The 15,811-nt window shown below is 39.4% G+C and overlaps 1 protein-coding gene across 1 annotated transcript in view; it reads left to right on the top strand.

The window, feature by feature from the left end:
* Positions 1 to 15,553, top strand: part of LOC124268342 (gamma-aminobutyric acid type B receptor subunit 1-like) — a gene marked incomplete at its 3' end in the record, with an annotated part of 55,527 nt that extends 39,974 nt beyond the window's left edge. The window contains exons 9-15 of the mRNA XM_046703317.1: positions 1,105 to 1,255; positions 1,809 to 1,926; positions 3,112 to 3,219; positions 4,331 to 4,453; positions 6,781 to 6,924; positions 14,845 to 15,066; positions 15,434 to 15,553. Of these exons, the coding sequence (XP_046559273.1) occupies positions 1,105 to 1,255; positions 1,809 to 1,926; positions 3,112 to 3,219; positions 4,331 to 4,453; positions 6,781 to 6,924; positions 14,845 to 15,066; positions 15,434 to 15,553 (986 nt within the window). The remainder of the gene's footprint in view (positions 1 to 1,104; positions 1,256 to 1,808; positions 1,927 to 3,111; positions 3,220 to 4,330; positions 4,454 to 6,780; positions 6,925 to 14,844; positions 15,067 to 15,433) is intronic.
* Positions 15,554 to 15,811: the final 258 nt, after the last annotated feature.

Below are 15,811 nucleotides of genomic sequence, written 5' to 3'. Positions count from 1 at the left end.
ATTGACTGACGGTGACAGGAGGCAGCTTGGTATTCTTGTTTCTAAAAACAAACGAAGGAGTTTAGAAAACTTAAGGCTGGATATGATTAATAGAGGAACTGTGGCTGTCTGTAAGGAGACAATTAGAACTGAGCTGCATGCAATGGGTTGGCAGAAAAGTCGAGGAATTCCATCACCGATCATGAAACCTGAACAAAAGGAGCGAAGGTTGAACTGGTGCTTACAGCATAGAAATTTTAACTGGGACAATGTGATTTTCTCAGATGAAAGTACTGTGTGGCTGTTTCCTAATACACTGAAATTCTTAACCAAACAAACTGAAAAACCTTTGTATCAGCGCCCAAAATACAGTCCGTAATTTAACGTGTGGGGTGGCATATCTGTGTTAGGGGCAACGCCGCTCTGTGTATTTGAAAAGAACATGAACAGTGAGCGGTACACAGATATTCTCGAGGGACATTTACTTCCATCCGCTCACATGTTCTATGGAAATGTTTGGATTTTCCAGCAGGACAACGACCCAAAACATCGTTCAAAGCATTCACAGTCCTGGTTTCGGACCCAAAATATGACATTATTAGATTGGCCAAGCTATAGCCCTGACCCAAATCCAATAGAAAATGCTTGGGGACTTATGAAGGCAAGTGTCAATAAGAAAAATCTGACAAATATTGCTGAAATGAAAGAAGAGGTGGTCCGATATTGGGACAGCATGGATCACGGCTTTCTAACTTCTTTGATCAGTAGTATGACCCGCCGCATTGAAGCCTGCATTGCTGCCCATGGTGACTTGACAAAATACTAACTGTTCACCTGTCTTTGAATCTGGAGTTATGTTCTGCTAATATTCACATTAATACGTGAGTAATGAGTGAAAAAAATATAAAATTTTACAATCTTTAAATTCTCAATACTTTCTGGTTATATATGTGGCCACCTGCTTATCCCTTATCTACCAATTAATCATTTCTTGTATTATTGAAAGTGTGTGTGTTTTCTCCCAACTCCTTTTTGCAGTCATACTTTAAACTATAAAGCTCTGTTGTACAATTATATAACTCACACTGTTTTGAAAGATATGTTCCGTAACGTCTACTGTTCTAGGTGGAAAGATACCGAAGGATTCCTTGACGATCTATCTGACGACTACCCGCCTGTCCTTCTCTTTGTATCTGTCCATATGCTGCATCTCGGCGCTCGGCATCGCCCTCAGCATATTCTTCCTTGCCTTCAACATTCATTATAGAAAGATACGGTGAGACTAATCTCTGTGCATCCAGAACCGTGTCCTGCACTGAGACTTTCGAGCTCCAAATCCATAACATATTAAACTGAGACATATTATTTACAGTCAGTTACAGTGAGACGCTGAAGCTCAAAATCACAATTGGTTAAACTGAGACATATGCGATCTCCAATGTACCGTCTCGAGCTGGACCTGTAATCTACACATGGTTAAAAGTACACATTCGATCTTTAGAGTGAGGCTTACGATATAGACTTGCTTAAACTGACACTTTCACACAAACTGTAGTTGGTTTAACGGAGGCTTTGGGGATGCAGTTTGCTGAGTTTTCATCTGCAGTTGGGTAAACTGGAACATTTGAATTTAAATACACACTTGGTTGAACTGTGACTTTTCAATCCATGATGAAAATACTTAACCCTTCAAGCTGAGCTCATATATACGCTGGGGTGAGGTTTTGCTACTGCATGTCTCTCACATCTCATGATCAATGAAACTGTAAAGTATTTATTCTCAAGCCTATTCTCACGCTTGATGTATACTTTCTTCTATGTTCTACCAGCATTGTGAAGATGTCGTCGCCACGCCTGAACAACGTCATCCTTTTCGGCTGTGTACTCCTCTACATCACAGTGTTCTTAGAGCAGACAAATAATGAGCTTGTACCAGCCCTGTGTGTGGTAAGTAGACATTACCTTCTTCACTGAATCTCCTGGCACCACACCATCACTTTCCAAATCGCTAAACCTATGCCTGCCACTATTAGAGATGTTGTCCAAACGATCTTAGCGCTACGACTGTTGTATGCCTGTGTTAAATGAAGGGGTTAAGATCACCTTGTCGCTACGATACCTTTGCGCAATGAGACACCGATCTACAAAACTGCAAATGGATTGAGATGTAGGTCTCATACGCGTACCAGTTGGGTAATTCTTGAACAGGGAATCGAACCCACAGCAATAGGGTTCTGGCCTACACAAGGGACGCAACTCTGAATTGCGAAATGCGGCACCTAGACCCTTGTGCCACTCGTTTGAGATCATATGAGGCGAGCATTTGGTCCTGAAAACATTGGACACTGGCCGCGATGAGGTATGGCTGTCTCCTTAAGAATGAGCTTAATCTAATGTCTTTATGTCCCTATACTGCATTACTGTTAAGAGACACTGCGAAGATTTCGGGTCAGAACAGATCCATTGTACACCATGCTTGTCTTGATGGGGTCGGTTAGTCAGTCTCTGTTCCTCGCTGGCACATAACGATATCCATCCTATAGTCAATGATTTGCCACTGACAAACTCCACTGTTGTCTCCACCCCCACAGGATTCTAGATTAAACTAGGTCTTGTTAATGGCGTGTGCTTGTACTGTTCTGAACGTTGCTCCTGATATCAACCACTGATTTACCTCGTCCTGATTCCATTACACACGTGGTAACTTAAGTATTGCTATCAATTACACGGCTCTCAGTAATCTTTTTACTTTGATATATAAACTGTTACTGGTTCTTGTTAATATGCTGTCGTGGAATAACATTGTTCTGAGAGTGCGTGTGTGTGTGTGTGTGAGAGAGAGAGAGAGAGAGAGAGTAAGTGCGTGAGTGAGTGAATGTTAGATGAACACGAGAGAAGGATTTTATTGATATATATGGTCAGAACCAGTTTGTATCATTCTTCTGAAAAACAAGTCGGAATTAATTCCGAAACGTCTCGCCTAACAAACGAAAAGAAATTGCCGTCCAAAAAAGTCTTTGTCTCATGTTCATCACTTCCAGATGCATTCAGAGTACTTGCGTATTACTGACTGCGGCATTAAACAATATTTGTTCATTCACTGATGCTATGCATCCTCCTTGTGTTTCCCAGTCCAAGGTGTACCTCCTGACGCTGGGCTTCTCCATGGCGTTCGGTGCTTTGTTCGCGAAGACCTGGAGGGTGCACGTTATCTTCACGAATGCCACGAAACAGAAGAAGGTAATCACATGTCACGGTGTACAGACACCAACGTAACACCAATAACGATTTTAAATGAACCATTAGTTTCCATAGGTTTTCTTTGAAGGAGACGTATGGATTAGAATTTATTCTTACAATCCGGGTGAGGTGAGGTGAAATTGGGTTTAACGTCGTGCTTGAGAATATTTCGCTCATATGACGACGTGCATGCGTGTGTGTGTGTATGTGCGGCTGCTTGTACCAGCACAGACTTAAGCTGGTTTTATAGTGCTAGCCCACTGAGATACCATGCCGCAGTGAAGCATGAATACCCCACTCAGACACACTATATTGACTCCCAACCGACCAGTCCTTGTTGTACCCATTAATGCCGAGCGCCAGGCAGGGACCAACAAGTACCATATTTTAACGTCTTTTGGTATGACGCGGTCGGGGATTGAACTCGCGACCTTCCGCTCTCCGGGTGGACGCTCTGACCACTACACCACTTGCACACGGAGGCGGTCGCTTACAATCCGACTTTTTGTCACACTTCCAAAAGCATATCTCAAGCAACTGACTTGTAGTTGACCAATTTTGAGCAAGTACATACTTTTTGAAAACCACACAGAAAACACAAACATGGCTGACATATCGGCAATAATACCACAAACAACTCGTAATAAATCCAAACAATACCCTTCAGTGTCTATTTGTGCCCACAATTGGAACGATTTCTAGTTTACTACTATATGAAACGTGCCTCATCTGAAAATATGGCAGGGGACCACGGACGATTACACCTCAGCTTGTGTTGTAAGTATGCAGCTGTAGGATTCGACGTTTGAGCTTGATTTCGATCTCCCTAAGCACGTGTTTGGCACGTGCAAACCATCGAAGATGTTTTGGCGTTATCTTTTACAAACCAGAAACGTTCTTGCATGGACTGTTTGTCGTCAACACTTATCTTTCTTTTAACATGTATATTTTATCATCCCGGTTGTTTGAAGATAACATATAGCTTAGCTGGAGCGATTATATTTTCAGTAATGACCCATTTCGTTTTGGATTGGAAAGTACTAAGTTAAAAGAGACAGTAAATATTCTTCCATCACAAATATCTATTAATCGATGTTTATTTCCGCCCCAGGTCCTGAAAGACAGTCAACTGTTTATGATGGTCGGAGTCCTGGTGGCAATCAACACAGTGGTTCTACTCAGTTGGACCTTCATTGACCCACTCGAGGTCATTAACAACGACCTTGACCCAGTTGTAAGTAAACGTTCTCGTTGAATACTAAATGACTGGAAATTACCACTAATAGTTGTGTTAGTTACGATAATGATGATGCTTTGTAATCAAATACTCCGTGTAATAAACTCATGGGCAAAAGAAAGTATAGGTCATTTTGAAGATCAGTAAAACAGAAACACAAGATTTGGATTATGTAATAGATGTAATTTGTAGCAATTCATTTGCACTTTGCTGTTGGTACAAATCATTACCTGGTTGAAAGAACTGCAAGGTGACATTGACATTCAAACAGTCAGGGGGTAAATACCAAAGTTACAATGATATTCCTTTGACGAATTGCGCACACAAAAGACAGAAAAGTTTGTTCCAGAACGATCACAACGTCAGTAGCGTGTGTGTCCGCCAGCACCCTCAATGCACGCTCGTGCACGTCGTCGCATCGATGCCGTCAAGCGTCGGATGACTTCATTTGACAGTCGCTGCCATTCTTCCCTCAGTGCCACTTCCAACTCTTGTCTTGTCTGTGGAGGGTGATGACGACCACGAATTTGTCTTCCCAAATGATCCCACAAATGCTCGATCGTAATTCATATCTGGTGATCGAGAAGGCCAGGGTAGCACGTTAACGTTATTCTGATTAAGAAAGTTTCTTGTCGCTATTGCTGTATGGGAGTTGCATTGTCTTGCTGAAACAATACACCATTTGGTTGATTGTTCAAGAAAGGTAAGACGACAGGCTGCAAGACTTGATTTCGGTCCTCGTTAGCATTGAGATTCCCTTGAATAACGACCAAGGGTGTCGTTTGGGCGCCAATAATGCCACCCCAACCCATACCATCACACCACCTCCACCATAAGCATGGACTTCTTGAATGCATGATGCTGCAAAATGTTCACGCCGTCGCCTGTAAACTCTCTGTCGGCCGTCATTTTTGTGCAGACAAAACCGACTTTCATCGGTGAAGAGGACCCTACGCCAATCACGCACTTGCCAGCGGTATACTCGTCTTGCCCATTGCAGTCTGTCAAGTCGATGTTGTTGAGTTAGTCTCATTCCACGGACTGGTCGATAGCAACGTATTCCACCTGCTCTCAAACGTCTGAGGACAGTCCTTCGACTGATACGACGTCCCAACGCTGTTTCGGCCGTTGACGTTGCCGTAACAAATCGATTTCGGAGGTGTATCAGGCGTATATGGTGATCTTCACGTGCGCTGGTTACACGTGGACGTCCCTCCTCGGCCTGTCCTGTGTTCAACCTGTCTGTCTGAATCGTTGGAGGAGTCTTGCTATCGTCAGTGGCGTACAACCAAATCTTCTTGCAATTCTGACGTTCGTCGCTCCCATATCGGACATCCCTATGGCCCTCTCTCTCTGTTCTGGCGTCAGTCGTGGCATATTTTTCATGAAATCAGCAGCTGTACTATGACTGGACCGATGCATCGCATTTATACCGAAACTCTGCACGTGCATTACGTGCTAGGAGCATGAAACATGCTTTCCACATTTGTGACGTCATCACTCCTACCGTTCGAACGTGTTGCGTTTTGGCGGTGTATTCCCTTCCCAGTAGTGGGGCCGACATTGCCAATTCTCATAACCATGTCAATGACAGTGAAAAAATAATTTTTCCAGTCCTATACTTTCTTTGGCCCATGAGTTTATAACACCATTGCCGGTGATGTGATCGTCCTTGGTGGATAATGCGATAGAAGTGATCTTGCGACTCTAACAAGAGTAGACTCATATGTAATGAATATTCATTTACGTGGTAATGGGAAAACAGAGTGTCTCAGGTATTAATGGTTAATTCAGCGATTGCTTTGGAAAGTGTGTTACTCCTGAAAATACTCCAAAGACGTTGATAAGCACTTAGGAATCAATGCTAAAATGTGCAAGAGTAATTTCTAGTGATATTTCATAAATGTACGAAAAACGTTTCAATCAATAAAGGCCGATGCTATTGGGAAAATACGAAAATAAAGCCTCGTTGGTCGATTCTCGCCTCTCTCTGGCATTTGACACCGCCGTTCGGCTTTTCCGGAATGACACGGATGGGCATGGTTACAAATCATGAAATAGTCGGTTGTAGTACATGTATTTCAGTTGTATAATTGTGTCATTTAATGTGATGGGAAGCCAAAAGAAACGCTGGTCTCAAACTTTTACTATTTAAATTAGTGAGGCTAACGTGCTTGGTTACGGTGCTGACCAACTTTGGACCAAGTTTGGTATTTGATCCCTAAGTGGTCCCATTGTCACATATTTTAGATTTTTTCAAGTGCGTTACCTATATTCTCACACATTTAGCAAAATATAACAATTTCAAATTCACGTATCCCCAGGTGTACGAAGATAGAGACATCGAGATACGGAGTCACGTGCAGACGTGTACGTCGACCAATCAGATCTACTTTGTTGGTACTCTGTTCGGAATACAGGGAATCCTACTGCTGCTGGGGACTTTCCTCGCCTGGGAAACCCGGAAGGTGAATACACAGTCAGTCATTGATCTAACTGATACGGGGTCGCTCCGTGATATCAATTAATAACTGTACAGTCTTAGCAAATACAAAAAAGTATTGATAGAGTAATTACAGCGACAAAACGGAGTTTCTCTGCGAATATAAAACCCGTTTGGTCAACTTATGTTTATTCAGTGGTCGCATTGATTGAAAATATGATCACAATGTAGGAGAGAGATTCAAGTGGACGCCGACATTTTGATAAGACATGACTGCGCCTGATGTAAAGTAAAATGTATCACAGTGACCAACCCTTTTACATGAAATGGAAATAACTATTTTACCTTGCCTTACAAAGTTACATTACAAACACAAACTTTTGATTGCTTAAGAAGCGGGCGTGTGTTTGCCATGTAGGCGGCTAACGGAGTCCTCATCGAAATCAGTCGTAACACGTGTTAAGTAACTTGCTAACTCGTATATTTCCGTTTCTGAAATGAACCGATATTTATCCGAATGCATTAGGTAAAGGGAAGTAACACCGTTCATTCGTTCGTATCGTCTGCTTCTTTCTTAATGAAAGTGCAGACTATTCGAGGTGAGTTGAAATGGGGTTTAACGTTGTACTTGAGAATATTTCGCTTATATGACGACGTGCAAGCGTGTGTATGTGTGTCTGCTTGTACTAGCCCCGACTTAGGCTTTAGGTTTTATTGTGCTAGCTCACCATGCCGCGTTATAAAACCAGCTTAACTGAGTCCATGTCAAATTCAGAATCACAGTGTGATGTCTTTTGATACCATCCCCTACAGATGAAATCAACATCGCACGTGCTTCTCCCTAACCTGGCTGTTACCTAAGCTGTCGCTACACCCTTGTCACAAATCGTGATAGAGCTAATGAAAACAATTATCGTTTGTGGAACAACATTTTTTTATTTTGTAGACAAAGATTGACAAAATTCCTCAGAGTTGGTATGTTTTTCCTATTGAATTTGGCGTTGGTTTGAGTCATTTACGGTGATTTTGAGTTAGAGTGCAATTCATTGGGAAGATTTTGACTCAAACTGACTGCAACTAACTAACTGGCTCCGGTGGTCAGGCTCACAGACGGTTTACTCCCAAACGTTAGACGTCCCAAAAGTCATACGCCCCAGTTGTCAGACAAATCATTCAGGCGTGACTGTGATTACAACCTAGTCTTACCCACTGATATAATGAACCTGTACCATACACTAACGAGATGGTTTTCGCATTTGTACAGAAATACTTTGATCAGAATACTAATGTTGACAGTTAATCTAGAGAAAACTCAAATTATTGTTTTTTAGAAGAGGTGAACCCTTAGCGAGAAATAAGAAATGGTTTTATAAGGTGAACGTGTCTTAACAGTTGATTCATATAGATATCTAGGCATTCCTTTTTCATCTTCTTGTAAATTCAATAAATGCATATTAGATTTATCATCTCTAGGGTAAAAGGACACTAGAAGTACTCTCTCTCTCTCATGATGGGTTACTGAGATGTACATCTTCTGAAGACCGGCTTCACATATCACCTTCTGACCAAGATTCCAGTGCGACGTAATCTTTGTTGTATTCACAATGATGTAGCTAACTCTTTTATCGGTCTATATGGGCCGGTGTTGTAGCCTACCTGTTACAACGTACACTCGCCAGGCTCAGGCTCAAGTTCGTTTTCCAGCATGGACACAAAGTTTGAAACCCGTTTCTCGTGTCAACAACACTGGTACCTCTGGGAAACTCCTAAAAGCGTACCATCTCACTCACTACCTATTTGGGCTGGGACGGGTCCAAATTTTCTGTTACCCTACCCTACCCGGATACCCGTTATGTTAATTCCTGACATCAAATTTGTAAGAAATGGCAATATATTCTTCAGCTCGGAGGCTTAAATGTCGAGTTTTTCAATATCTTAACCATGTATTATATATATTCAAAAGAAGTGACTGTAATTTTATCTAAATCTTCAAAGACGATACAGCCTTTTAATCATGAAAGAATAACATATAGCATTGTTTAATCTATTGGTCACATGATCATAACGAGTCCGCTTACTGAGAGGGTACCCTGATCCAACTCATTACCCACCAGTCCCAGGTATCCGGGTTACCCGTCCAGGCCCTACTACCTATCTATCGATATATACTGGGCAATAAGGAGGCGTGAAATTAACACATGTCATTGATTGGCAGGTTTGTATAAGGCTGAAGTGGTCCAGATTGTTCCTTACTAATTATGCACCTTTATGTATTCATAAACAACTGGAAGATCTATCTGCCTAATCATCGCCTTGGTGTGATAAATGTTCACAACATCAACGTCTCTGTCCCATTTTTGGACATGATTAGAAGACAAAGGTTTTCCACTGATCAGTGCATAATTAGTAGGGGAAGTAATCTTCATAATTATTAGGGGAAGTAATCTTCATAATTAGTAACGATTAATGAACTCTCCTTCCTGCTTGTGCCAATATTGCTGTGTGTACAATATCGGGTTGAAGTCGATAAACGCTATGTAGTTCTGACAGCATCGCGCTAATTGTTATTGAGGAGATTCTTTTAAATGCCATCTTAGCTTAGGAGGTTATATTTGGGTAGGGTCAATATCGGGTTATGAATCGCGGATTTGAAAGCTATAATCAAAGCTCAAATTTTCCTAATCGTGTTCGTTAGGGTTGGATCTTTCTGAAGGGGTTTGGTGATCACGCTCCATATCATGACATGTGGGTTTTATGTACTGGGGTTCCTCAACATCTTAGACTATTGCTTAAAGCTGATGAAAAGCCTTCTCACTCACTCACTCGTTGTCAGTGAGAAGTGAGTGAGTTTAGTTTTATGCCGCTTTTAGCAATATTCCAGCAATATCATGGCGGGGGTGCCAGAAATGGGCTTCACACACTGTACCCATGTGGGGAATCGAACCCGGGTCTTCAGCGTGACGAGCGAACGCTTTAACCACTAGGCTACTCCATCTCCCCAAGTGAACAAGGAATACACTCAAGCAGCAGAGACCCTAAACCTTCCAATGTATGTACAAACGCTGTGCAAATGAAAAATTGAATAGACCAATGAAATATAACCAGAATCGAGACGTCCCTCTTCAAAGAATGCGTGATATACACATATCAGTACAAGGGAATACCAGAGTTCAGCCTGGCATATCTGGGGGGTGGGGGTGGGGTGTGTGTATATTTCTTATCTTGGTGCCATATGTTAGTACTAACCCGTGTGTGTTTCTTTATCTTTAAACATTATGAGTGCCACAATTCAAATGAAGTATCTTTACACTTAATTACAGGAGACTACAGAATCGATCCGTTATGGACATCTGCTCTTATGGGCCAATAGAATCGATCCGTTATGGACATCTACTCTTATGGGCCAATAGAATCGATCCGTTATGGACATCTACTCTTATGGGCCAATAGAATCGATCCGTTATGGACATCTACTCTTATGGGCCAATAGAATGGATCCGTTATGGACCAGTAGAATCCTCCGTATGGACATCCAATAGAATCGATCCGTTATGGACATCTACTCTTATGGGCCAATAGAATCGATCCGTTATGGACATCTACTCTTATGGGCCAATAGAATCGATCCGTTATGGACATCTTCTCTTATAGGCCAATAGAATCGATCCGTTATGGACATCTGCTCTTATGGGCCAAAAGAATCGATCCGTTATGAACATCTACTCGTATGGGCCAATAGAATCGATCCGTTATGGACATCTACTCTTATGGGCCAATAGAATCGATCCGTTATGGACATCTGTATTTTGTCATTGTCAGTACATGATGAGCTCCTAATGTATTATCGGATGAAACGAAGGCGACGTGGGTGAGCGTTACCCAGATTTTCTTTGTATGCTAGTGACCAGTGATGGGACCTGGACATGGATGGGACCGAAATATATCAGTCACATTTTAGTTCTACTATATATACCAAAAAAATTCCATAACCTCTGGTACATAACATTTATATTTAATGGCCATACCCATTCGACTTCGCTTAAATTTTCTAAATGAGGAACTGTAGTGCGAGTAGTAAATTTGAATGTGTGAGAGACGGTAGGAGAGAATCGGTTAAAATTACGTATTGTATCAACATCCAAGTGAGTAAGTGAGTTTCAACCCTAAACGTTCCTTTATAGAGGATTCTATTTTCAAATTTCATAAAAAGAAATACTTGAGGGAATAATACCTGTTTATGTGGTCTTTGGATAATTATTCTAAGAATATCGTTGGATCATACGTTTTCGGACAGCAGTGCCCACTCGGCTGTAACGAGGGTTGTTGAGGCGGTAGATTCTTGAATGATGGCTTGACTTTATGACAACTTTTTACAACTTTGTGATACGTTTTACAATTGTTCGAAGGTTTCGAAGGTTTTTGTATTTTTTCAACTTCCACCAACGGTGGTACATGAGTGAAGTGGAAAAAAACCTTATATACATATATACACCAAGATGGCATTGGATAGATATAATTGAGGCAGGATAATGTACAATACAATATACATGTATATTTATATTTATATATACAAGGATGCCATTAGAGAATGATACAAACATTTAATTACATATATTTATATGTAAACTTCTATTGATACATTTAATAAAATTTGACAAATCTTTAACATATTTAGCTTTCTTTGAACAAAGATCGAGACAACGATTGATGTTCCTAAGTGTCCGGAAACCCATAACACGAGAATTAATGAAATTGGACTTAAACGCCCCTTTAAAAGTATTTCAACGTAACATTTGAATGGTGGATGATATCCCGAAGTGATGGAGCTTTTAGCCGTTAAAGTTTTCGTGAAGCAACGGACACCGGAATGGTATAAAACAAAACAAAATAAGGATAGATATGGTTTCTGTAAAACAATTGTACTTTACTCGTTTGGTTCAATCTGTAAACAATCCTATCTTCAATGTGGTCAGTGCAGGCATAACGATTATTCCACGTTCAACAATTAGCCTACAGTAAATCTCATATAGGGAACAATATTAAGGCATCAGTATATTAATGCTTGTTTACTAAGATACAGGTAATTATTTTATTAACGATGATTAGACTGTATTTGACTAATACAGGTAATGTTACTGTAGTTGACAAGACAATGATATATAATCGGATTCAGTGATGAGCATAACTAATAGCACAATACAGTGTCAAGACAACCATGACGAAGACCCTAACTTCATCACATAGGTTAGCCTTGAGATCGCTAATGAACTTGTTGTAAGTATAACGTAGACTAATTCGGTTTATGAGAAATATTCGAAGACGTTCTCTGTTGATATCGGTTGACCAATACTGATGAATATATACAGTCCATCTGTTTGTGCATGCAGTCATTACCATTGGTCATTATGTGTAATTGCTGGCGAACATCCCGGTATGTTTATGGAAATTGACGAGAAAGTGCTTTATTAAACTCATTATTACATTACTGCATACTTTACTGGTGCTTAATGGAAAGGTACTTGTGACCTTTCCGTAAATACACTCTTTAACATTTCTTGGAACCGAATTAAACATACGAACCTTGAAATACCTCTGTTAACAATCATAAAGATCAACATATTTAGCGATTGTGTATTTGATAAATGCCGTCTAAAACGGGGAGTTATACATATGTAAATATACAAATATAACTGTGCATTGATCTCCTTTACGGGTGATATTATGTTCAGCGCCTGTTTCTGTGTGGACTTACTACAGTGGAAATAAAAGAAAGTTAAGAAGCCGACATCCACAACATTCTCTTCCACATAACAAGGAATTTGACATCCATAATATTCCCTTCCTTGTAATAAAGAATTTGGCATCCGCAAATTCTGATCCTCACAATAAAGACGTTGTTGTCCATAAATTCTGCTTATCATAATAAACAATTTGACATCAATAAATTCTGCTCATCATAATAAACAGTTTGACATCCATAAATTCTTCCATCATAATAAACAATTTGACATCAATAAATTCTGCTCATCATAATAAACAGTTTGACATCCATAAATTCTTCCATCATAATAAACAATTTGACATCCATAAATTCTTTCCATCATAACGAACAATTTGACATCAATAAATTCTGCTCATCATAATAAACAATTTGACATCCATAAATGCTTTCCATCATAATAAACAATTTGACATTCATAAATGCTTTCCACCATAATAAACAATTTGACATCCATAAATGTCTTTCACATCATAATAAAATTTCTAATTTGACATCCATAAATTCTTTCCATCATAATAAACAATTTGACATCCATACATTCTTTCCATCATAACGAACAATTTGACATCCATAAATGCTTTCCATCATAATAAACAATTTGACATCCATAAATTCTTTCCATCATAACGAACAATTTGACATCCATAAATTCTGCTCATCATAATAAACAATTTGACATCAATAAATTCTTTCCATCATAACGAACAATTTGACATCAATAAATTCTGCTCATCATAATAAACAATTTGACATCCATAAATTCTTTCCATCATAATAAACAATTTGACATCCATAAATTCTTTCCATCATAACGAACAATTTGACATCAATAAATTCTGCTCATCATAATAAACAATTTGACATCCATAAATGCTTTCCATCATAATAAACAATTTGACATTCATAAATGCTTTCCACCATAATAAACAATTTGACATCCATAAATGCTTTCCATCATAATAAACAATTTGACATCCATAAATTCTTTCCATCATAATAAACAATTTGACATCCATACATTCTTTCCATCATGATAAACAATTTGACATCCATATATTATGTCCTTTACACGTTTGTGCAATACGTTTGTGCAAGCCTTGAGTACAGTAATTTCTACGTCAATAAAGACGTTGTTGTCCATAAATTCTGCTTATCATAATAAACAATTTGACATCAATAAATTCTGCTCATCATAATAAACAATTTGACATCCATAAATTCTTTCCATCATAACGAACAATTTGACATCCATAAATTCTGCTCATCATAATAAACAATTTGACATCAATAAATTCTTTCCATCATAACGAACAATTTGACATCAATAAATTCTGCTCATCATAATAAACAATTTGACATCCATAAATTCTTTCCATCATAATAAACAATTTGACATCCATAATTTCTTTCCATCATAACGAACAATTTGACATCCATAAATGCTTTCCATCATAATAAACAATTTGACATCCATAAATGCTTTCCATCATAATAAACAATTTGACATCCATAAATTCTTTCCATCATAATAAACAATTTGACATCCATAAATTCTTTCCATCATAACGAACAATTTGACATCCATAAATGCTTTCCACCATAATAAACAATTTGACATCCATAAATGCTTTCCATCATAATAAACAATTTGACATCCATAAATTCTTTCCATCATAATAAACAATTTGACATCCATACATTCTTTCCATCATGATAAACAATTTGACATCCATACATTATGTCCTTTACACGTTCGTGTAATACGTTTGTGCAAGCCTTGAGTACAGTAATTTCTACGTTCAAGTAAAAGAAGACCATCAGAAGCAAGTCAGTACCAACAATCACCTGATGTTTATATCAACCGCGAACCGTGTGTTCCTCGAAATAACGAAGATGGCATTCGTTATTATCTCCATGCGTTTCATCTATATACCTCGGAGCATCAGTCTATTGAGAAAAGCCCAATGGGTGTAGGCGCATGAATTGGTGAAATGCAAAGGTACGGGTACGATGAAAGAAAATCAGTTTCACGACATAGACGGTATGGCATGTTGCGTACAAGTTTCAACATTATTCAGACAAAATTATTTCTGCATTTTCACCATATATGTTCACAATGAATAATGAACACGATGAGAAGAATCTTCTTGACTTCTTGTACAGGTGAAAATTGATGGTTTGAACGACTCTAAGATGATTGGTCTCTGTATCTACAACGTCATAGTGCTGAGCTTCCTCGGGGCCACCGTCTCCATGACCCTGGGGTCGCAGCTTGACCTCAACTATGCCTTGACCTCCATCATCGTAATCATCGCTACAACCGTGACCATGTGTCTCATTGTTGTACCCAAGGTAAGTAAACCATATCTCATCGTTGTACCCAAGGTAAGTAAACCATATCTCATCGTTGTACCCAAGGTAAGTAAACCATATCTTATCGTTGTACCCAAGGTAGGTACCGGTATACCATGTCTTATCGTTGAGCCCAAGGTAGGTAAACCATTTCTCATCGTTGAACCCAAGGTGGTATACCCTGTCTTATCGTTGAGCCCATGGTAGGTAAACCATTTCTCATTGTTGAACCCAAGGTGGTATACCCTGTCTTATCGTTGAGCCCAAGGTAGGTAAACCATTTCTCATTGTTGTACCCAAGGAAGGTATACCCTGTCTTATCGTTGTACCCAAGGTAGGTAAACCATTTCTCATCGTTGAACCCAAGGTAGGTATACCATATCTCATGTTTGTGTCCAAGTTTGGTACACATCATCTGTATGCTCAAAGTAAACCCATTATGTCTCATCCTTGTGCCAAATGTCGAGATATTATAGCATTTGTGCCCGAGATAAGTCTCTATCTCATCTTTCTGCCAAAGGTAGGTACATTTATGTTTCATTTTTCTACCAAAGATAGATGCATTTATATCTTATCTTTGTGCTCAGTGTGACCAAGGTTGGTACACTATATCTCATCTTTATGTCGAAAGGTTGGCAATAATATCTCAGCTTTTTGTCAAAGGTAGGTACAATGTATCTCATCACTGAGTCCTAGCCTGTACGTATTTCGTCATTTTGTTCAAGGCAGTACAGTTTGTCTCTCATGAGTACTCTTGAGTCCTTTGATTACGACGATC

Source organism: Haliotis rubra, unplaced genomic scaffold (assembly GCF_003918875.1).
Source record: "Haliotis rubra isolate DU_JTF1 unplaced genomic scaffold, ASM391887v1 Scf1371, whole genome shotgun sequence".
Lineage (NCBI taxonomy): Eukaryota > Metazoa > Mollusca > Gastropoda > Lepetellida > Haliotidae > Haliotis > Haliotis rubra.
This window is presented reverse-complemented; position numbering and strand designations above follow the sequence as displayed.